The sequence below is a fragment of the Micropterus dolomieu genome, linkage group LG07, assembly GCF_021292245.1.
Source record: "Micropterus dolomieu isolate WLL.071019.BEF.003 ecotype Adirondacks linkage group LG07, ASM2129224v1, whole genome shotgun sequence".
Taxonomy (NCBI): domain Eukaryota; kingdom Metazoa; phylum Chordata; class Actinopteri; order Centrarchiformes; family Centrarchidae; genus Micropterus; species Micropterus dolomieu.
In genome coordinates, this window is record NC_060156.1 from 15,219,579 (window position 1) to 15,239,743 (window position 20,165).

Genomic DNA, 20,165 nt, shown 5'->3' on the forward strand with positions numbered 1-20,165 from the left:
CACATTCAGTAAGTTTGACAAGTGCCACCTCCTGCCATAACCACATGGCACCCATGTCAATGGAAACATTTGTCTATAGTCCTTGTTTTAGCCTGGAGGTGGAGAGGGGTCTTCTGAACAAAGTATAACTTGAACAGAATATACTCATAACTGCATGTCCTGACCTATGCCACTATGCCCTCACTTATTTTACTCTTCTTAGGTTTTTAGCTTAGGTTGTCTCATGTCACACCACAAAAGTAATTAAAATTCATGCTGCCATTTTCCAGTACTTACAAATTGTCTACAGTTTTGAAGATATAACTAACTAATGACAGTCTGACTGATCTCCAGTCACATACTGAGGCTAATGATACATAACTTTGAGTGCAATTTGATTTCCATTGGATTTAAAGGTATCAGACAAGAAGGGCAACAAGCATGTATAATTGTTTCTCATTAAATTACAAAGTACATTACATTTACAAATATATCCCTGTGAATAATGCTGCTTAACCATTATTCCTGCTTCTTAAATACAAAAAATAGCATGTATACACAGGCAGTGAGTGCTGAAAAGTTCATTAAAATTGGAATACACTTAATACAGTGTAAGAGCCCATATTCAAAACATATTTATATCATATTATGAAAGAAATCAAGACATGGGTGGTAATACGCACATAGGCTGCAGCATTTCCACGCTTAAGACAGTAGAAAACTCAGTGTTAAAGTAGTAGCAGTATATATCAAGGAACTACAACTTTAAAGCAATATTACAACACAAACAGTATCTATATTTTTACATTCAACATTAAAAAACATTCAAAATTCCATAAAGCAATCATTTTATATTATGTTGACATATTCAACAACATTTATACAGTTAAAACCCCCTTGCAAAATAATAACACATCTAAGAAACAGTTTGTGTGTGCGACTGATGATGATGAATGACCCCTTTCTCTTAAAGTTATCAGTATAGTATAGTCAAAGGAAGCATCACACCAAGGTTTCAGGCAGGGCGTCTGCATTTTCTTTTGACAGTATCTGCCATATATGCCATCTCTCCGTCTGCCAATTCGGTGTACCATGGCCTTTTTCTTGCCCAGGCCCAGAGGCATCTACAGTCTGGAGGGCAGGGCTTTGCTGGGACTGCTGTGAGGTTTGGGTGTCAGGCTGATACGTGAAGAGGGAGGGCATCGAGTGAGAAATGTGAGTCTCCCTCAGCTGCCCAGAGTACTGAAGGGGAGACAAACTATTCGTCTTGACCTTAAGTAATGGACATGCAGGCTGTCCTGTCCTTTGTGCCAAGTTGTCCGAGCTGACGGCTTCTGATTGGCCAGTCAATCCCTGATGTAATGACGATTGCGGTTGTCCCTGTCCTCTCTGGTCATGAGGTCCACTGCTGCTGCGAGTCACTGGGAGGTGTGGCCTGATTTCCAGCACACCCAATGAGGTTTGTTTTGGCCTGACGGGCAGCTTGTTGTTACCTTGGTGACTGCTCAGCCCCTCTGATGATCCGTACGACTCACATTCTGACATGTCTCCAAGGGAGCCTGGGAGAAACCATCCGTTAACATCCAGCATTCATTACATATCTCAAGACCATCTGCAACAACATGCATAGAAGATAATATTACCGGTGATATGATTGCCAGTAAAATCCTTGCTGAACAGTTCATGCCAGGTGTCCCAGAAATGATCAGTTGAGGCCTCTAACAGGAACAGAATGAGGTTTAATTGATTATTATATTAATATAAAATACAGTGCATTTCTCACATATGTTTTAAAAAGCTAAAACATGCTAAGGATGTTTCTGACCATAACTAAGAAAGACTAAGACTACCTACTAATCTAGAGTTAGCATTAGGTAAATATGAAGCTACAGCCAGCAGCCAGTTAGCATAACTTTGCACAAAAACTGGAAAAAAGCTAGCAAATGGTGCAAATGTTTATAAATGCATGTGTTGTATGTAAAATGTCTGTGAAGTCATCTAGGTCATAGTTCAGTTCATCCAGAACTGAAGAAGCCTCATGGATGAGAGGCGAAGTATCAGCCAATTCCATTTGCAATTGATTTTAACCTTCTTTGAATACTGTTGTATGCACATTTGTATATGCAAATGTTTATAATAAATCTGTTTATAATACATACTTATTATAAACATTTTGTTGCCTTTGGACATTGTCCAGCTAGCGGTTTCCCCTCGTTTCCAGCCGTTATGCTAAGCTAAGCTAACTGGCTGTTTGCTCCAGCTACATACTCAGACGTGAGAGTGGTGTCAATCTTCTCATTTAAATGTCAGCAAGAAAGCAAATAAGCAAAGTTCTGAAATTGTCAAACTATTCCTTTAAATTATACTTTTAAAAATCTTAAGTATATGTTACAATAGATTTTGTTCACCTTTGTCCATAGAAGGTGTAGGAGAGGTGCTGCCAGATCCGTCTTTAGAATAGCCACTGAGTTTATACTGCCCAGAATGTCTGGGGGTCATGTCTGAGAATGGACTGCTGTCCTCTGGGTATTTACACAGCAGTTGATCTGACAGGACAGGGGAGTTGTTGTCATAGGGAGACACCTCTCCACTAGATGCTTTGATGGAGTCATTGGATAAGCGTCTCTCAGTCAGAGAGGACTTTTCTGCTCTAAGGTCTGGTTCTCTGCAGTAACAAAGGAAACACAATGTATATCATATATACAATGATCATGGCTTGGGCAGAGGGACACAAACCCTCTAATAACCCTTTAAACTTGTGGGGTCTAGCATTTTAGTCCACACATAGCTGTCAGGCCCCCATCCCCACCCTCGGCCCTGGACAGACACAGAGAGAAAAGGTGGGAACTCACGAGTCCTGAGAGGCCTTCCTCCGCAGTAAGTAATCCACAACATCAGGATCAGTTTCTAGCAAACTAATCAGCACCTCATTCTGCAGGTCAGCAGGAACCTGGGAGAATCAAAACTCAGTTTCACTGAAGCTCAAAAGAAGAGCTAACATTTTATTCTTTGTTACCTTAATTTCACTGTACCTTAATAAGTAAGCACAGCTGAACTGAACCAAACAATGACAGAAGTATACACTTCTCAAAATTAATTAGTTAGCGTTTCTGTTAAGCATACAAATAACAGCATTATCACTAGAGCATTTGGTAAATTGCGCTTTTACATCAACAATTTTTACATAGTGTCTATGATGCAATTTCAACAGAGACTTTATGTTGTGTGTATGGTTTGTTGGTGAGACTCATTAACAGCAGTTTAGAAAAGCAGAACTAATACTGTAGAGCAAGTGTCTGATGTGCCTTTCCCCTCTGGCTTCTTTAACAGATCATTTTCAGATTCAGAATTAATTGAATCTGCTATGTTTCTGGTGAAAAGCAGAAACCATAATGTGGATGAGGATCTTGGCCTTGTTCCCAATCATTGTCTATAAATAACATGACATTTATTAACCTCTCCAGGTTCAGGAGAGAAAAAACAAACTGCATGAAGTTCTGTGTTTTACTGTGATTCTACTTTGTCTTACAAGTAACTGTAAAAGCTTAGTCAAAACCCATAAAGATAATGTTTAAATTCTAATAGGTGGCTTCACTCTATTAAGCTTAAGAACTCCCTTATAAACACTATTTTGCCAACAGAAGACCTGACTAAGACTTTGAGATAGTTACATTAAACCCAGGGTTGTCTTTTGCTTGAATGTATTTTGGTGTGCATTAAAGATGGCTTACCATAAATAGTGTATCATATGTATTGATCATCCTTTGGACCACGCCGATGATGGCTGTGCTCTCCTCTGCACGGGCAAAACTCTGGACGGCAAACTCTTTGTCTGAGTTTTTCTGCTTGTGTAAGAGGTTGGGTCCAAAGATGGTAGCTAAATTGAGTGATGTCATCTTGTTTCCTGTGATCTAAACAAATCAGAAGGCAGAATTTATTTGACTGGACAGTCTACTGAACATCCACACTTTCACTTTTACTTGCCCCACATTGAAATGAGGGACGACATGATAGAATTTCACTAAGATTTCTTTAATTAAAATGTATTTTATTTTTAAGCCATTATCTTCCGGTTAAAATAAATTCTAGTCCAGCACCTTTGCTAATAAACCTGTCACTTCAGTGCCAAATTATTATCTGCGATTACCCAAATTTGACCACTGCAATTATAAGATTTTTTCTAGACTGAAATGATTTATATAAAAGTTAACAATGGAGCTAATTTATCCTAGATTTTCTTTTGGTCTGCCCATGATCTTACCCATAGGATTAAATACTCATACACGCATATCATATTAAGAGTCTGACTCTTTTGCTGTAAACTGACGCTCCCTGGCACTCCCTGGAAATGTTGGGAATGTGCACCAAACACAGCTCTGCCACCATCAAAAAGGCCGGCTCTCCATTCTTTTGTTCAAAGAGACCAAGCACACTTCTTGTTCAGTTACAGTATGTATGCTCTAGGACCAAGGCCAAGAATGAACTGGTTTAAATCCCTGGGAAAAAAATAATCTCCACTGTGATGATTAGACGTCAAAAAGTAAGATTACCAAAAAAAGGTGACCATTACAACAAAAGGGAATTTGGGCACAGGTCAAACAGCAAAGACCCGGGGAAACGGCAAAGTCATGTTCACAAGGACAATGAGTTGATAAAGTGTGCGCTTTAGACACTTCGCTATTTGTAAATGCATTGTGGGAAATTTATATAAAATATGTAAAAAAGGAGATTGTGATGATCAATCATTATCTTTCAGCCTTTCACATTACCATCTCATATCTTTCATATCATATCAGGGATTTCAATGACAATTTTTCAGCAAACTGTTATCTATAGGCCCAATATGTAGAAGTTGATAAAAACTGTTTCCCACTATGTCAAAATTTCCTTATGCTTCTTGTTGTAAATAAACTGGAGAAATAAATGATGTCCAAACCGTATGATGAATTTAGAAGGACAGCGTTTGTGTGGGGTTGTTTTGTGCAGCAGGGGGTTATGTTGGTTATGCTAATCAAGATTCCAACAGTGGGTCACCATGCATAACGCGCTATGCTTTGTTACAGCACGTTCCTTCACATTAGAGGCTGCAGATGTAACAAACATCTGTCTTACTGCCTTCAGATGGCTGCTGGGATTCGTCACTATCCCATTAAGGTTGTAAACAGTTTATTTACGCTATTCAGCATCATTCTGTGATAGTTGGTCTTTTCCTTATCATATATTTTTTTAACTTGCTGGTTGAATCCACAAGTCAAAATGTGTGACATACTGCCAACAGCATTGTCAAAGCATCAACTTTGAATAAAATATCGACACCTTGTCTTGTGTTCATCTTGTCACAGGCCAAACAAAAGCAGGTGTGCTTCCAACACTGCCATAAAAATGGGGAATGTCCAGTTTCTTTACCTTATGACCCTCGTTGTCTAGACTGTCTTCGGCATGTGCAGCCACTGTTGACAACAAGCAGAGGAGGCGCTGCAGCGTGTCGCTGTTACAGGGAGGAAGCAAAAATATCAGGAGCTGGATGGCGCTCTCTTGGTCTGAATATTCCAGCACTGCAGAAAAAAAGGCCACCACATTGACATCAATTTAAAAAAACACCACACGACTTGAACGTTTACAGAAGAATTGTGACTTCTTTTTTTGCGTGTGTGTATGTGCTCCTCACACATTGTGCTGATGAAGGCCGTGTAGAGTTCTCTTGTTAGCAGTGGGTCAGGCATGTCTCTGAGGAACTCTTTTAGCAATGCAGCTACATCATGAACACTGTGCTCCTCATACAAATGTACCTCCCATCCCTGGTCAAACTCTTCACGAAGCTGGGTGAGATATTGTTACAATTAATTACAGCAAATATGTCGCTCATAGTTGATACAGTTTATTGAAATGCATGGGGTGTGTTAAAGCCAACCAGCTGAAATTGTACCTGTCGTACTCTCTTCTTGGAACTCCCAACACGGAAAATTCCAACCGTCTGCAGGCCTGAGCAAAGATGAAGATGCTCTTTTAGTTACATTGTGTCTAATAATATTCAACTTCAAAAGACGCTCAAAATATCTGACTGACAAGGTACTGACCATACTGCATTTGTTAGAGAGATATGTGTTAGAGCTATGCTGGACATTTCTATAGCATAAACTACACACTATTTGAGCTATTCTTAATGTTACTTTTCAACTTTGATAATGTGTACCGTATTTTTCCAGGTGTTGGCAGCAGAGATCCACTACCCTGGGCACCTGTTTGTAAATAGGGTTAAGGCTGAGCTTTTTGTCATGGTGTTTCTTCCTGTTGCCAGCTGCCTCTTCTGGCAGAGACAGCTGGAGGGCCTCCAAAAGCCGAGACTGGTTGTCATCAAGGTCAGTGATGCAATCCACAGATACTCCACCCTGTCAAGCAGATGGGTACCAACCATACAGTGACTGTTGTGAGTGTTAAAATGCAGTGCAGTCATTTAATGGCTGCATCATCCACCCGCTGAGTGACTATCCAAAAAAGGTCACAAATTCCTAGAGAGATCTAGTGTGCAAGTTTAATCAGACAGACTTCCTGCTGCTCTTCAACAGCGTGTCAGATTTATTGACAGATAAAAGCCTACCCTTCTGCGTGTCCGTGGGCCTGAGTCTGGAGTGCCGGGCAGAGTTGATTCATTAGGAGTCTCAGAAGTAGAGCTAAGGGACGAGTTACTGCTGGAGAACTCCTTGTTGGCCCTTTTGATGTTGGAGGTGAGGTGGAGGAAGGATAGCATCAACTCTGTGGGGTCGCTGTGCTCCCCCCGCGGGGTATCATGCCGCTGCTTGTGTGTGCGGTCGTTGGATATGACCTGCGACAATGGTATGCCAAACGCCTGGGGTATAGTCTCTGTGTGAGGGGGAAGGGCAAGACGGTGAGACTTAAAGTTCATCTTGATGCATCAGTCATGTCAGCACACTGTATATTTTAAGAATTTGATCTGCATTCATGCTTTATATTCAAACTTGACATTTGAAATAAATGCTCCTTAAAACAAATATGACAAGCAAAATCCCAAGAACAGTGCTCTGCAGTTCACATTCATAGTCAGGGCACACATACTTTCTGAAGTGCCTTTGTAAACAAAAGAGGAAAGAGAGGGCTGGTCATGCCAGAGGATAGGCTGTAATGAATGAGCCACCACTTAAGATTGTTTTTGTTATTTCCCTCGACTGCCTGTCTGACAGAGAACATCACTTTCCTGCCAGATTGTTGCAGCGGGCGCGGCAGTTGAAGATCACAGCTCCCTCTGAGACTTCTTTACTGTACTGTAGATTCTGATCACTCAGTGCTCCATGGGTATAAACAGCTGAGAATGTCTGCTTCAGTGAGTCTATACAGCTTCAGCCAAAAGGAATCTTTTCAAGACTAGACTAGAAACTAGCAGGGAATAAAGTTCTGACAGGAGTCAGTGGCTCTTCCACAGACCTACAAATGAACTTATCTTCACTGGCTTGCAAAGACTAAAAATAATATCCACAATGGGTCATCAAATGAGTGCATTAGAAATGATCATTTAAAGACAACGTGCAAATGGAGAACACTAACATTCCGCCTATAGTATAGTATATTTAGTACATCCCACATTACCTTTGTCTTTACTCTTCTCTTTAGATAATGAATCCAACTTCAGCCTAAGTGACTTCTTGTTCTTGTGGCCATCTGAAAAAAGAAGTATTACTTAAATAAAGAAGCCTTGTTATCATATTCCTGCTTTTGCTTGCTCCAGTTAATATTCTTAGTCTCCTTTCCTAAATGGTTTTGCAATAAAAAGAGCGAACACATGCAGACAAACTGTTCATAAAGAGTCAAGACAAAAACAGGGAGTTTGAATGTTAATTCATAACCCCCATACAGGTGTATCGTCAGTATCAACACGTATCGTTAACATTATCGTTATTTTACTTAGTACCATAAATGGCACTCTAAAAGTTTTGACTGGGAGTAGATGACAAGGTTACAAGACTACAGAACCACAATAAGAAGAAAAACATTTTCTCAACAACAACAATGGTCTGCAATTAAACAGACAATTACAGTGTACATTTAAGGTAGATAATCTTACCATGAAATCAATTAAGCATCAAGCATTTATCACACTCAAACATGAGCACTACACCCTTACACAAAAAGGAAAATAATTATTTGCATGTAAAATACAATAAAACAAAACAGAAAGAGAAACACTTTCTGCCATTTTGCTTGGGACAGAATAGCAACTTGGTGAATAAGGATGGGGACTATTTGTGTGTGTGTGTGTGTGTGTGTGTGTGTGTGTGTGTGTGTGTGTGTGTGTGTGTGTGTTTTAAAGTACATTTAGGGATGGTGATGTGGCAGCCAAGGTTGCGATCCTGTAACAATCGTTTATAGGCCACGTCCTGGAGACGAACCCTCTCCAACTCGGAAAGGCTTTGCAGAGGGACGGGCTTCAGGCCAACGCTACGTCCTGACTCGCTGTTCCAGGTGAAGTCCCCCTGAAGACACACACACACACACACACACACAGTATTCACACAAAACATTAAATACATCCATCATTGCTGTCACTTTCAAAGATCATGACAAACCACACTTTCTACAGGCCCTCAGTTTGCATGAACTGACTGATCTCTTTGCTTCACTTAAGAGCTGACATGAATGTCAACATAAATCATCTGCGGTTTCCAGTGACAAAATCTGACAGCTAACTCCGTGAAGTTTGTTTTCAGAGATGCCTAAATGGTGTTAGGGCTGAACAGTTAATCGAAAGCTTAGCGAAACTGCAATATGGCCTACTGCAATTTTCAAATCACAGGAGGTGCAATATTTGTTTTATATCGAAATGTGTGTCAAAATCCCATTTTAAATTAAATATTGTGCTGCAAATCATATTCTACAGACTTAAGAGAACATCTTTGTTTGGTAAAGATCCTTGCAAAAATCCCATCATAATCCCTTTAAATATGTATTTCAATTAAAATGAGAATAATTATGCAAAAAGGATTCCCTCTAATATCGCAATTGCAACATTATCAGTCAATCACAAATAGATATTTTTACAAAATTGTTCAGCCCTAAATGATATTAACTTCTTGATGCTAGCATGGGACATCTGTCCCATGCTAGCATGCTAGTAATTTAACACAGAGTACTACTGTCTGGCAGCACTGACAGGGATTTTTAGTAGGAAGTAGTTTGCAAAACCAAAACCTGATTTGAATAAGTTTTCTTACCAGAGAAAGCAGCAAGAATACTCATTATGTAGATTAGGGCTGGGCAATAAAACAATAATGATAATTATCGCAACATAATTTTTCTCAATAATATAATTAATGTTCAATATATCGTTAATTAATATTTGGTTTAATAGTTTTGAATGTTCTACATCAGACTTGTTAAGTGATCTACTGTTTGGCATCAAGTGTTTGTCACATTCTGACCAAAAAGAAAACCACATAATTAACCATCTGGTTTCTTCAATTTTCACTCAGGAGCAAAAATCAGCCTTAAAACTTGAAAGGAATAATGATTTGACATATATCGTGATAATTATCAATATCAAATGATATGAAATGTTTTTATCGTGATAACATTTTTGGTCATATTGCCCAGTCCTAATGTACAAGTAGCAAACCCTTTAACATATGCTCTTAAATGTGAAATACCTCATCTTATTTCTTTCCCTACTCTGCTCATTAATTTCGGTGTATACTCCACTGATTTTTTTGTCAGCAGTAAATCAAAACATTTCATAAACAATGTCTATATTAGTAGACAATACTACAGATGAGCCATTCTGAAGGTTTAGTACTGTACTAATGATGGGGGAAATAATCTGATCTGAAATCCTCAACCTTTGAGCATCTCCACGCTGGAGATTACAGTGCTTTGATCCAGTAGTCAAGCCAATCATATGAGCCATGTTCCAAAGAGGCTTAGAAACTCGTTATCAGGATAAGGCTTACTCTAAAGTGGCTCAGTCCCATTAAATGAGAATTAGGTCTATGCTACAGTAGCATACTATTTTCTAGCACAAATACAATATGACAAAGTACACTATACAGTACAGTATGTACAGATATTGTGAACTTACAAGCATATTTTCTTCAGCCATATGTTAACGGTACAAAGGCAGCGGGCACTAGCTTGTACCCTGTTGTAATGGAGAACCAAGCGGGAAATAATTTAGAGGTAGACACAATTCATTATAAGTAAGATTCTATGTTAATGAATAGTATTACATCTTACTGTTTGGATGAACACAGTATGGCTACCTTTCAATCCATTTAATCTACAGTAAATACATTTCAACTGTAGAACTTCAACTAACAATTATGTTTATTACAGATTAATCTGCTGGTTATTCTCTTGATTAAATTGATTAATCATTCAGAATATAAAATGTCAGAAAATACACAATTTCCTACATTCATCATCAAATGGCTTGTTTTGTTTGACCAAAACCTAAAGATGCTCAATGTACTGACATCTACTGACAAAAGACAAAATAAGGCAGGAAATCCTCACAGTCTAGACGGTGGGACTCGGACATGTTTTTGCTCGACAAATTAAGCAATAATAACTGCTAATATCCTCCCAGCTGTAAACCTGAAGCCTGTACTACAAAGCGAAATTAGTGGGTTAGCCAGTTATCTTTGGGTTTGCTGACTCACTGTTATCTAGCTCACCATGTTAACCTATGCTGCATGGCTAACCTGCTCCAGAGCAGGCTAACTTCAGAGGATTAGATAAAAACCAAGGGTGTCACTTTGTGTTGAAAAGAGGTGAGGACATTTAACATCATATTAGGGGTGTGACAAAACACTTAGTCCGCGTGATAATGCACAATATTGGAATCACAAGAACAAGACAAGAAGATACACAAATACTACTTACAGGGGACTACAGTACTGACTATATCATAAAGTGGCAAGTAATAAAGAGCATTAGATATTTTAGATTAGTTTGTTGCTCCAGGCTTTCAATTTCCACTCTGGTTTTAAAACAAAGTGTCTAACAAATGGAGGTGTAGTTTACCATTCTACACTAGTACAATGGTTCTCAAACTTTTTCACATCAAACTCCTAAACAGACACAAATAAGATCACAGACTCCCATCTGATTTGTCACAGGGTCCCCCACATAATAGGATTTTTGCTTGTAGGTGTTTTATTACAGAAAGTGCATTTTAATTGTGCAAAAGATTGACAGTGCCTTATTCCATCACAGCAGCTCAGAATATCATACAGAGACTTTGTAATGATAATTTGAAATATAAACTATAGACAGCTCACAGCATAAATATTTTTATGCTATGTTGTTTTTTGGCCTCACTTCCATCATTTAAGCATGGCAACATATGATCAGGGACACAAAAGGGCAACATCAATATACAGTCATATTTGCTGTCATCTAACCATTTTTGTTCAGACATTCCTCTCGTGTGACTATATGGGAGTGGAAACTTTCTCCCTATCTGATGTGAGGGTCAGCTGGCTTCCCACAGTTTCTCTCTCCGTAAGTGAAGTGATGTCCTTATATTAAAAGTGAATAACTTTGCTTGTGCCAAAATACCAAGTATTGTGTAGGCCTACCACAGTTTGATGCAATACCTTTAGCTATTCCACAATCATAGGTTTGAGTGGTTCATGTCCAGACATGATTTTTGAGTGCATAATCGCTTGGGTAGTACACTGAAACTCACTTATCCACTACTGTCAGATGGATATCAGAATAAAAAATGCCTATACAATAATTACATATTGTGGCTTTTTTCTAACATAACCTTTTAGTCTATAATTTTTTTTCAAATTTGTCCCAATGGAAGAATGTCAGACTCAAACAGCTGCTCCCAGTCATTGTTTCTTATTACACTGAGGGCATGATTGCAACAGTCAGTGATGAAGCAGGTACGTTATGATGTAAAATTAAAATACTAGATCTGTCCTGGCTGCCTCTCAGCAACAGCATGAGCCATCTGACTTTACAGAAAGAAGCCTAACAGTGCTATAACCCTTTTTACTGTTGCTCTTTTGACATTTGAACTACATGGTAATAAAAATTTTTTTGCAATTTTGATACCAATATTTATAATCAATTGATTGATCATACATTATAAATATTCCTGTTTTTGTTTTTAGTCACCTATTTCTATACTGCTGCAACAAAGCCAGCAATAACAAGCACACCAACTGAACCATTCCCAGTGAATCCACAGCAAGGTGCACTTTCCTTGGCAGTCCAGTACTTTTTTTCAAAGCCTTGTTGAAAAGCAAAGCTTTTGTTAGTGCTCTCTGGAATACAATGAGAGGAAACGTGCAAGGTAGTTCATACAAAATAGCGAGATTGAAAGCTCTGATTACACCAATCAACCACACTTGAACTAGCTCCAGGGAGGTGATGAATATTCGTCAGTGCTCAGGAAGCCATTCAATGGGCATTGTGCACGGGAAGAGTTTTCCTCAAGAGCTCCTACATTCTGTCCACATTCTTGTTTTTATTTTCTTCAACACTAAATTTCAGCATGAGATGTTTAAAAACTGCATACAATTGCAGACATCTGTCCCGTATCGTGTCACTTTTTATAAGTATACAAAACCAAAACAATACTGGTGTGTTGATCCTTTAAAACTTGGAGCAACACAAAAAGTAATTCAATTTCTCACATCCCCTTACTCTTAAAATAAATGAATAACTTACATAAATGTGCTCCACAGAGTACACTGTTTGAAATTCAAGTAGATATCTAATATTTGTTCTTTGCTTTCAAGGTAATGTCTTTATTATTAAGAAAGGGTCCTTGGAGGGCTGGGCAATTAACAAACTATTGATGTTGACTAATTTGTGATGACACAACTGTGCACAAGAAGTGGGGTTGGGAAGAAGTGGAGATGCAGGAGTGGGAATCACAGAAACGTTGGTGTGTCAGTCAGTGTAGTACAGTTACAATAAAATTAAGCATCGCTGGGAAAAAAAGCTATTCATCAAAAACACCACTCACATTTGCAGGGTTAAACATTTTTTCCACGCCTTTTAGGATGTTTCAATAGGCTACTTTCCAAAGTCTGGCTGCCATAACATAAAAGCGTTTATGTGATTGTGTTTTTGGCCCCCTGTAATTGTTTCCTCCACTTTTGTAAGTGAGACAAACAGCAGCTACTCACAAGATACGCGATGCTTCGCTCGAAAAGGGGTCCCCCCGTTACATATACTCCAGTCGCCATGCATGAGAAGTCCCCTCTCAAACTTGTCGACTGCCACTTACTGCCAAATAAACTGACGCCATTTGACTCCAGACGAAACGCCCCGCATAAATGCAGTCCACATGCTCGCAGTTTAAAATTCTCCCTCACAACGTGCAGTTAAAAGTGGAGCAAGTTCAACGACTGATTTACATTACGGTGGGAGACAAAGTCCCTGTGAGTAACATTACCACTGATACAGGGACTGGGAGGGGTCAGGTGCCAGTACTCTTGAGTTAGCTCACAAGTTAACAGAAGAAACCCCATCTGAGGAGGGGAAGAGAAGGACCTCCAGGACTGTAACGTTACGTTAAGTTAGGTAACATTACACGTCACATAACGTTACAGGTAGCGTTCAGTCACGAAAAAGTCTTTTTTTCGAGAAAGGTCGCTATCTGCGTGTTTAATCAACGCTAGGGATTAGTGTGTCGGTATCGTAGACTGTATACAACAGGTTAGTACTTGAAAGGATATCGCTCCACCCAGCTTACAAAAAAATGTTTGGAAAGGCGTGTCGCCCTAAATACAATAACTTACCCGAGAGCATCAGCCACCGTTTCTAAGGAGAACAAGTCAAGGCGAATTACAGCACTGATGATAACGTTACACTAACAAAAACAAACAAATAAACTCCAGCGGACTTACTTAATTATCATGGATGTACGTTATAATGTTAATGACTAACTTACTGTAATGCAAGTTAACTTTACTGTACCGTTACTGTGCCACAGTTGTGAAATTCATCCATAACTGCCCAAAAAACTAAAAGTGAACAGAATTGTATTTGAGCTGTTGAGCTAATGTTTTGCTAGCTAACGTTATCACACAACACAACCTTTAGCTTGGTGATTGGATACAAATCATAAGTGACTTAACAAAATAATGTTAAGTGCCTCGTAAATAAAACCAAAACTCCCTGCATTACAAGATACACAGGGAAAATATAGTTTGGTTTATGCCACAGTCTGATTGCGAACACAGTCGAAAATATTTGTATTTTAATTGGAGCCCTACTTTCAACACTGTTGTTGCTTTTGAACCTTTCCAGCTTTATCATTATTGAGAGATGGCAAAAGAGGGAACACAGATTTGATGAGTCTCTAAATCTTCACATTTTCTAAAAGAAAAAAAGCTGGATTTTAATTGAAATATATTTTATCTTGGGAGATTAAAGTGGCTTTGTAACAGAGAGTTTGCAGTTTCCTCCAAGCTCTTTCTCCTTCAGACCATCCCTCCTCCATGGGTCTTGGAGGAATGCAGATAACCTTCCATCTAAACACTTACTCCAACAGCACAGTAGGCCTAAATTAGTAACTAACATTTGACATTATGTGGAATAAATATTCAAAATCAACAAACACCTGCATGGATTCTGATGCCCAGAGAAACACTGTCATATTAGGCTCGTAATTAGGCACATAAAAAGAAAAAAAAAAACAACACCCACCATAATCTTTTAATCTACCACAGAACTATAGATTCAGCCTCCTCCAGCCTGACATAAAGGGAATGACAATAAGATTAAAATGGCATTTGAAATATATGGCCAGTGATCATTTAGCACACAATAAAACATTGTTGAAGTAACATTCTGTATATAAATAACAGCAACAGTAACAGGATAGCGGTGTGTATTTTTATAAAACTTATAATTAAAAAATTTTACTTGATACAAAATGAGTGGACACATATTTGAATGCTACCTACCCTTAATCTTTGTCCCAGTGATTAATGTCCTCATTTGGTCACTACATTACTGCAACAGAATGATGAATGGCTCCCTCTAAAGGCTTTCTAAGTTCCTGCAATTTGCTGGTTTCCTAAGGGAAACCAGTGTAGAAATATATTTCATAGTTGCATATCTGATCTGGCTGTATAGAGTAACTAGAGGGGTTGTGTATTATATCAAATAAATGACTATTACATCACACGCTGTCTGGGTTCCTTTCAAAATCACAGACATTATTTCATCACTATTAAAACAGAATGGAGAAAAAGGAAAATATATTGAATGTAAATTATTAATAAGTGAGGTTTTTACAAAAAGCTTTTAACCAAAAGGCAGTATTTTCCAGTATCTCAGAAGGTCTTCATATCCAGAAGCTACTCCAATAACAGTCCCAAAATAAATGCAAAATCAGTTCAAATGAATCCTAAATATGGACTGTAACCAATGCTAGACACATATGTGGATCAGATAAGGAATCCATCAGTCATATTAGTAATTGACTTGCAGTGGGATGTCATTCTTACTGTAAGACATCCAAAACATTTCAAGATCAGTTCTCTAGTGCAATATGCCGGGCGTATGTATACAGGAGACCAGTGCAATTCAAATGTATTGCAGGTTGCTGAGGAAATACCTAAAAATAACTTTAATATACATTTTGTTAATGCTGCCTTAACTTATTGTCCTCCAAACCAAAACACTCCACAATTATCAAATCTCATAAAACTTTCACTGTTTGATGTTCTGTCTCCTCTCCCACAATCCAGTGTGTTCATTGAATTTTGAGCCTAAAACAATATTCTTCAGTAAACATATTAATCTCGTCTGATGGCAAGTTGCACTGTTGAGTGTGATACACTGAGTAGAACTGGGGAATAGTAGTAGGATGCTTTGCCTGTATAATAACTACACCCAAGACAGTTCATATGCCTTTCTTCTACCATCTTAACTCATTTTTACACCCCTTCTGAGTGGAGACACATACTCTAGCTACTTGCAGGAAGCTGATCATACATGTCAGTTATGTAACCACACAGAGGTACTTGAAAGTGAGATTTGACTGAATTGATGTGAAACAATGATCAACCACGTATGTTTACATCTAACCCACAGTTTATTTTTCTCCTTCTCAGACACAAACTGGATGCTACGGTGCTGCAGTTTCAAGCCAGCAGGTTTAGTTCCATGCCATGCAAATGGACATTCTCCTTGTAGGAAGAAATATGTGCCTGAGGGACTGTAGCCAAGGATCAGGTCATGCTGCTCTACTGTGAGAATTTGGAGTTGAGGCTTTCTACATGTAAACCAGATGTCTCTGCTTTCCATCTCAACTCAGGCTACTGAGACCCTGAGTGAGTACGCCTCTAATAGAGCACGGTGATATTCAACCTATGGAAGGCAATTTATAGCATTATAAAATAATGACACTCTGAAACTCTGAAACTGAAGTATGTGTTTTTAATTGCAGCATCATGCTACATTAAGTTATGCATGATAATTTGAATCATATGCATTACAGACATATAGCAGAGCATACACTAGGGTAGTCAGCAGACTTAAAGTATGATCAAACACATCTCAATGATGGATTTCCTCTGATTATAGACTCATAAGCGTGTCGTGGCACCAGTCTTATTCAAAACCTATGTTTGCCCATGTGATTTAGTCTTTGCTAAGCACAATACATATAGACTGGATGGCATTCAAAACATTAAATACAGTAACTTTTTATATTTAGAGGTCTGGACCGCCTGAGGTACAAGACATATAGTAGGCTACATCTCATAAAAGGAGAATATGGTAGAGCTGGGGCTGCTGGGCGGAGGTACAGCAGTGTTTTGTGCAAAGGGGGAAACATTGTCAGCCTGACTTCCCTAATGTTGTTGAGACAGTATCTTAGATACTATTGTCCCTGAATTAACTGCTGGTTTGCACAAACAGACAATTTGACTTTTATTACAGACTGAGGCACTTACTTACTGTCAGTTTAAGTGGACAGCGTAGTCATGTGAGTTTCCAGGAAGGATCTCACACCTCAGACCCTAGCTGAACTGGCTGAAGTTCTTCTCAGTGTAATGTAGGAGCTCTAAAGCTGATGATACACGCTCTCATGCTCTAAGAATACAGTAGTGGAGTTGTATTGTCTACAAATATCCCAAAAGGTTGTGTATTAGTAGTGGTAAATTTCATCGGGAATTAATAACAATATAACAACTACATTTTTTAAATGTGTCTCAGCTTGTTAATGTTGGTGTTGCAGTGGAGGTAACATTTTCCAACTTTACAGTGCTTGGCAAAAGCATAATGGTGTAGGCAGCATAAAAGTCATAAAGTCATAAATCACATTAAATATCCTCTCAGACACAGAGCTGTCTCCAATATTAATACACGTTTTTCAGAGTCATTGCATTGAATTTCTATGGGCTCTGGCTGTATGGATCTGGGTTCTTGTTGATGACTGTAAGAGGGACCACATACCTGGTATTCATTACAAGCCTATTACGATGTCACGTCTGTAATACATTTAGATTATACTAAACAAACAGTGTTACCATGAGGACCAATTTAACAGATTGGCTCAATATGACGCTGCTTACTGCTATAAATCTGAAATAAATTCCTCTCCAATGAAAGAAGAGATTCAGATGGTCACTGTAAGGGGTTTTACATGTGTGCTTATGTATTTTCCCTGTTCTTTATGCTATGAAATGGCACAATGAGGAACCTCCTCTTTAAGAGAACACCAGTAATCTTTTTGTCCAGGCGCTGCAGTGATAACTCAGGTAATGTGTTTTCTTTGTTAATATGGAAAAGCTATAACAGAAATGCCATTGCCTTTAATTACGCATTTACTGGACTGCTACTAATGCTTTACTTAGTGTGGTGGCAGTAGGCCTACATTCTTCTCTGAGGCTGATTTGAATACATCAGTAAATGTAGAAAATTGTAGTTTGTTGTACTTTACTGCACAGGCCATGATGACATCAACATTCATCACAGTTTCTTCCAGCGCTCCACCTCCAAGTTTGTATAATGATGTAGGAGAACAAGCCAATTTTTTTTTTTTTTTTGGGTCTCACTAAACACTTGCCAAATGTGACAAAGTGTTCCAGTCACACCTCGATCGGCAGACGATCAGCAAGCTGGCACAAGCAAAGGCTTCTCCTGACATCATTTTATCAAAAAGGAATGAGTTGAATCATTTTTGGTTGTCTAGTGACGCAGCTACAAAATTACAGTGCATTAAGGGGTTTGGTACACACATTAAGCTAAAAACCTATCTTGTTAGTCACAGAATTTGTGATGTTGCAATAGCGGGAGAAAACGAGCTGCTTTTGATTTCTTCACCGTTTTATTTTCACCGAGAAAATAAAATAATAATTCAATGCACCACAATGTACAGCAATGTGTTTGCATAAGATCAAAGGAAAATACCAACACCCCTGTACTTGGCTACATCATCCTTTAGGGAATTCCAGCCACTTCCGGAATTTGTGGTTGTAGGCTACAACGCTGCGCCCCTCGCTCTCGAGCTTTAATTCTTGTAAGTAGTACTTCGTGTATGCAATGAGAAAATAAAACAGCAAGTCAAAAGCACAAAGTTTTAAAAATCACATCGTCAGCCAAGTGTTTCGCCCCCGCCCCAGTTTATAAAAATTCAATTGCCGTCATTACAGTCATCAACATAATTAAACTCATTTAACGCCAACAACGTCTCTAACCCTTATCACCACAGCCCGCGACCTGATTTATCATCTCCATTCCAAACACTGGGAAGCACGATAAATCGACAAATCCAGACATCTCTGGCAACAATGGGTTTCTTTGTGCTGACTAATCTGACAACTACTTCGATCACCTGCAGCACGAAAATATCAGGTCACTGACCTTGTACGATGTCTCTTCGGCTTCGGTACCATAATGTCGCATCAGCAGCGCAGGGTCCAAGCTCCTGGTCTTCCTCAGTCTCCGCTTGGAAATAGTTTTGGGGCTAAGCGAGCATGAGAAAACGGTGCTTAACAATCCTTGAGCGGACATTATCTCCTTTTAGCTGGTCAAGTTGTGATTAAAGAAGTGTAAAAAGAAAAAGATGAAGTTCATGTCTCTGCCACAAGTCCAAACGGAATGAAGGAGTAGCACCGTTTCACAGCAGCAGGTCCCCAACGAGTCACCATGCTCAGTATTATGAAATAAGCGCCTGGAGTCACTGGTCACCTCCTCCACCTCCCTCGTAGCCTACTTCTTCCTTTCATGCTTTTAATAACGGTTTAAAAGTATGACATTGTATTTCCCTTTCCCCCAAAACAAAGAATTAAGCATGCACCCAGCTATCAGGGAAAACAGTCCTTTATTTATGCCTGTGACTAAGTGTGTGCTTGATTAAGTTACTCATGCTGTTAAATTAAAAAGGTGAATTATTATGCACACCAATCAGTGTAAACACAAAGGTAATTAAGCTTTCAAACATGACACCTGCTGTTTATGTAAAAAAAAAAAAAAAACACTGGAAGAAATGACCTACTAGAAAGAAAGACAATATTCTAGTAAGCACTAGTATTTATTTAGATATTGAATTTAGCCACTCGAAAAACAGCAGTCAAAATAATATACCACAAGCCAGATTTCAAATGTAAATGTAATATATCAGTTTCCATATTTAGCCTGTAGCCTATATATCCCAGTCACTGAAATTAAATTATTTAATACACAAACTTTAGAAATGACATAAACTAAGAAGTTTAGATGTATGTATGAGAAAGAAGCATATTGTTTTTAGGACACCAAATATACTCTAAATATAATACTGATGCTTTTTGTAATCTGATTATACAGTATGACATTATCAGTTTTAACTGGGCCAGTTAAAGAGTTCTTTGTTGAACAATAGTGGTATTTGCTGATTTGCAAGGATTCATGGCATCTGAATTTCTAGTGGAGCACTTTTATTAAAATTAACCTTTTAATTCTTCTAATTTTGATGTCACTTATGTTGAGTATTTTGAGGCCCTCAGAGTGACAGAAACATTGGACAGACCTTGCCTAAATTTACTGTCCTCCCTTGACCACACTGCATCTTTTCCATCAGGCAGCTGCAGATACTTGGCATGTAGTGCCCTGGGAACAGATTCTTCCTGTGGGAGCCCTGGGGAAGGGACCTGTGTGATAACGAGACATGTGAACCAGCACTGTATGGCCACGATAAGAATTCATCAGATACCAGAGTC

General features: G+C 38.7%; 1 protein-coding gene and 1 long non-coding RNA gene across 7 annotated transcripts in view; one reads left to right on the plus strand and one right to left on the minus strand.

The window, feature by feature from the left end:
* The window catches only part of LOC123973285 (rho GTPase-activating protein 6-like), a 22,428-nt gene continuing 2,263 nt past the window's right edge, over positions 1 to 20,165 (minus strand). The window contains exons 1-15 of one of the 6 annotated variants that reach the window (XM_046053175.1): positions 13,927 to 13,980; positions 13,749 to 13,819; positions 10,064 to 10,123; positions 8,306 to 8,465; positions 7,582 to 7,653; positions 6,578 to 6,840; positions 6,173 to 6,368; positions 5,906 to 5,961; positions 5,648 to 5,798; positions 5,386 to 5,534; positions 3,711 to 3,890; positions 2,832 to 2,929; positions 2,388 to 2,644; positions 1,623 to 1,697; positions 1 to 1,538 (exon numbers count right to left, since the gene is read on the minus strand). In XM_046053175.1, the coding sequence (XP_045909131.1) occupies positions 982 to 1,538; positions 1,623 to 1,697; positions 2,388 to 2,644; positions 2,832 to 2,929; positions 3,711 to 3,890; positions 5,386 to 5,534; positions 5,648 to 5,798; positions 5,906 to 5,961; positions 6,173 to 6,368; positions 6,578 to 6,840; positions 7,582 to 7,653; positions 8,306 to 8,465; positions 10,064 to 10,084 (2,235 nt within the window). In that variant the 5' untranslated portion in view covers positions 10,085 to 10,123; positions 13,749 to 13,819; positions 13,927 to 13,980 and the 3' untranslated portion in view covers positions 1 to 981. Of the gene's footprint in view, positions 1,539 to 1,622; positions 1,698 to 2,387; positions 2,645 to 2,831; positions 2,930 to 3,710; positions 3,891 to 5,385; positions 5,535 to 5,647; positions 5,799 to 5,905; positions 5,962 to 6,172; positions 6,369 to 6,577; positions 6,841 to 7,581; positions 7,654 to 8,305; positions 8,466 to 10,063; positions 10,124 to 12,970; positions 13,021 to 13,133; positions 13,677 to 13,748; positions 13,820 to 13,926; positions 13,981 to 18,828; positions 19,016 to 20,165 lie in introns of those variants that run through there. The other 5 variants (XM_046053174.1, XM_046053176.1, XM_046053171.1 and 2 more) reach the window with 5 other exon arrangements.
* The window catches only part of LOC123973289, a 16,394-nt gene continuing 9,625 nt past the window's right edge, over positions 13,397 to 20,165 (plus strand). Inside the window, exons 1-2 of the long non-coding RNA XR_006825591.1 lie at positions 13,397 to 13,530; positions 16,074 to 16,292. This is a non-coding gene — a long non-coding RNA (uncharacterized LOC123973289). The remainder of the gene's footprint in view (positions 13,531 to 16,073; positions 16,293 to 20,165) is intronic.